The sequence below is a fragment of the Etheostoma spectabile genome, chromosome 2 (genome assembly GCF_008692095.1).
Source record: "Etheostoma spectabile isolate EspeVRDwgs_2016 chromosome 2, UIUC_Espe_1.0, whole genome shotgun sequence".
NCBI lineage: Eukaryota > Metazoa > Chordata > Actinopteri > Perciformes > Percidae > Etheostoma > Etheostoma spectabile.
In genome coordinates this window covers 5,666,160-5,667,606 of record NC_045734.1, presented here as the reverse complement: position 1 = coordinate 5,667,606, position 1,447 = coordinate 5,666,160, and the positions used below count along the sequence as shown (strand labels likewise).

The window sequence follows — 1,447 nt, the reverse complement described above, 5'->3', positions numbered from 1 at the left end:
ATATATATATATATATATATATATATATATATATATACACATACATACATATATATATTTACAGTACAGACCAAAAGTTTGGAACCACCTTCTTAAGCTTACTACTTGACAAAATGATACAATTTCAGCACAGAGCTTGACATTGCCAAGGTGTCTGATCGCATATAGGGAAGGCTGTCTCTACAGTGAACTCAGGACAAAGTGAGGACATAGTTAAACTATCCCTGACTGCACCAGTGGACAGAGCTGTCTCACCATTGAAGTTACGTCGGAGTTGGGCTTCTTTCTCGCCGTTCTCGTCCAGCCCCTCCACCTTCAGCTTCTTCCACTGGAGCTCATCTTTCTCCTGGATCTTCAGGTCACTGTGCAGCTCAGCCTGCCGCACTGGGGACAACTGCATCTATCACAATATAAATAATGAAAAGAGAGATAGCATAACTAGAGCAAGAAATTGGCCTGCCCACATGAACCTACAAAAGTCTCTCTCTCTGATTTAACTCATTTTCTTTTTTAAGTTGGTTAGAATTACAATAACTTTAAATGGACCATCATGAATACAAAGACTAACTAAAGAATGCTTGTCCACTTGAACGCCTGCATGTGTGTGGATACGAGTGCATCATCTCCTGCTTATCTAATTAAACCGCATCTATATAAGGCTGTATTTTCATTTAGGCTAATGTTACTTGACACTTCGACTGTAACGTTACTGTAACTGTTGAAACCCGTATTAGCCAAACTAGCTTCTTTCATGTCATTGACCGATAGCAAACGTTACTAGCGTTAGTGTGGTCGTGTTAGCTACAGCGTTACGTTAACGTTAACGTTACGGATACTTGTCTCACATACGTACCCTTTTAGCCTTCTCCCACACCTGGCTCAATTTAGCTATCCTGAACTCCACCGGCTGTCCATCACTGCCACTCGTCTTGGGCTCGTTAAATTCACGAGAGTATTTCCCAGCCATTACACCCACTCCGAAGCACAGAGCAACGACTAAACACGGCAGCTTCATTTTAAAAAACAACTAGACACAGCCAACAACAGAAAAACATACTAGCTAGGCAAACACTAGCCCGAAAACACTACAAACGTTTTTGTTGTGGCTTACTGGCGTTCCACCAGTCATGTGCTCAAAATGGGAGGGCACGTTCTTATAGCTATGCACTGTGGGATATGTAGTTTATTGTCTCAGTCCCTGTGTTATTGTTAAAGCGGATTTGACGTTATCTAAACTACAATTTCTGAAATGCCACTCTGCACGGTTACCTGGCAACGAAGGCTGCAAAACGTCTGAGCAAATAGAAAGCCTCCACGCATTTTATGACTGGATGCTGCTCACATCTTCTGTACGCTAGACTGTCCGTTATACAGACAGCAGAAGTTAAAGGGGTTTTCTGGAGTTATCCTTAGGAGGTGGGGGTTTGTTACAACAGACACATTAGGT

At 42.1% G+C, this 1,447-nt stretch overlaps 1 protein-coding gene across 1 annotated transcript in view; it reads right to left on the bottom strand.

Moving 5' to 3' along the window:
- Positions 1-1,144, bottom strand: part of lrpap1 (low density lipoprotein receptor-related protein associated protein 1) — a 13,528-nt gene extending 12,384 nt beyond the window's left edge. Inside the window, exons 1-2 of the mRNA XM_032527596.1 lie at positions 854-1,144; positions 256-400 (exon numbers count right to left, since the gene is read on the bottom strand). Coding sequence (XP_032383487.1) covers positions 256-400; positions 854-1,015 — 307 coding nt within the window. The 5' untranslated portion in view covers positions 1,016-1,144. The remainder of the gene's footprint in view (positions 1-255; positions 401-853) is intronic.
- Between the last annotated feature and the right edge of the window lie 303 nt (positions 1,145-1,447).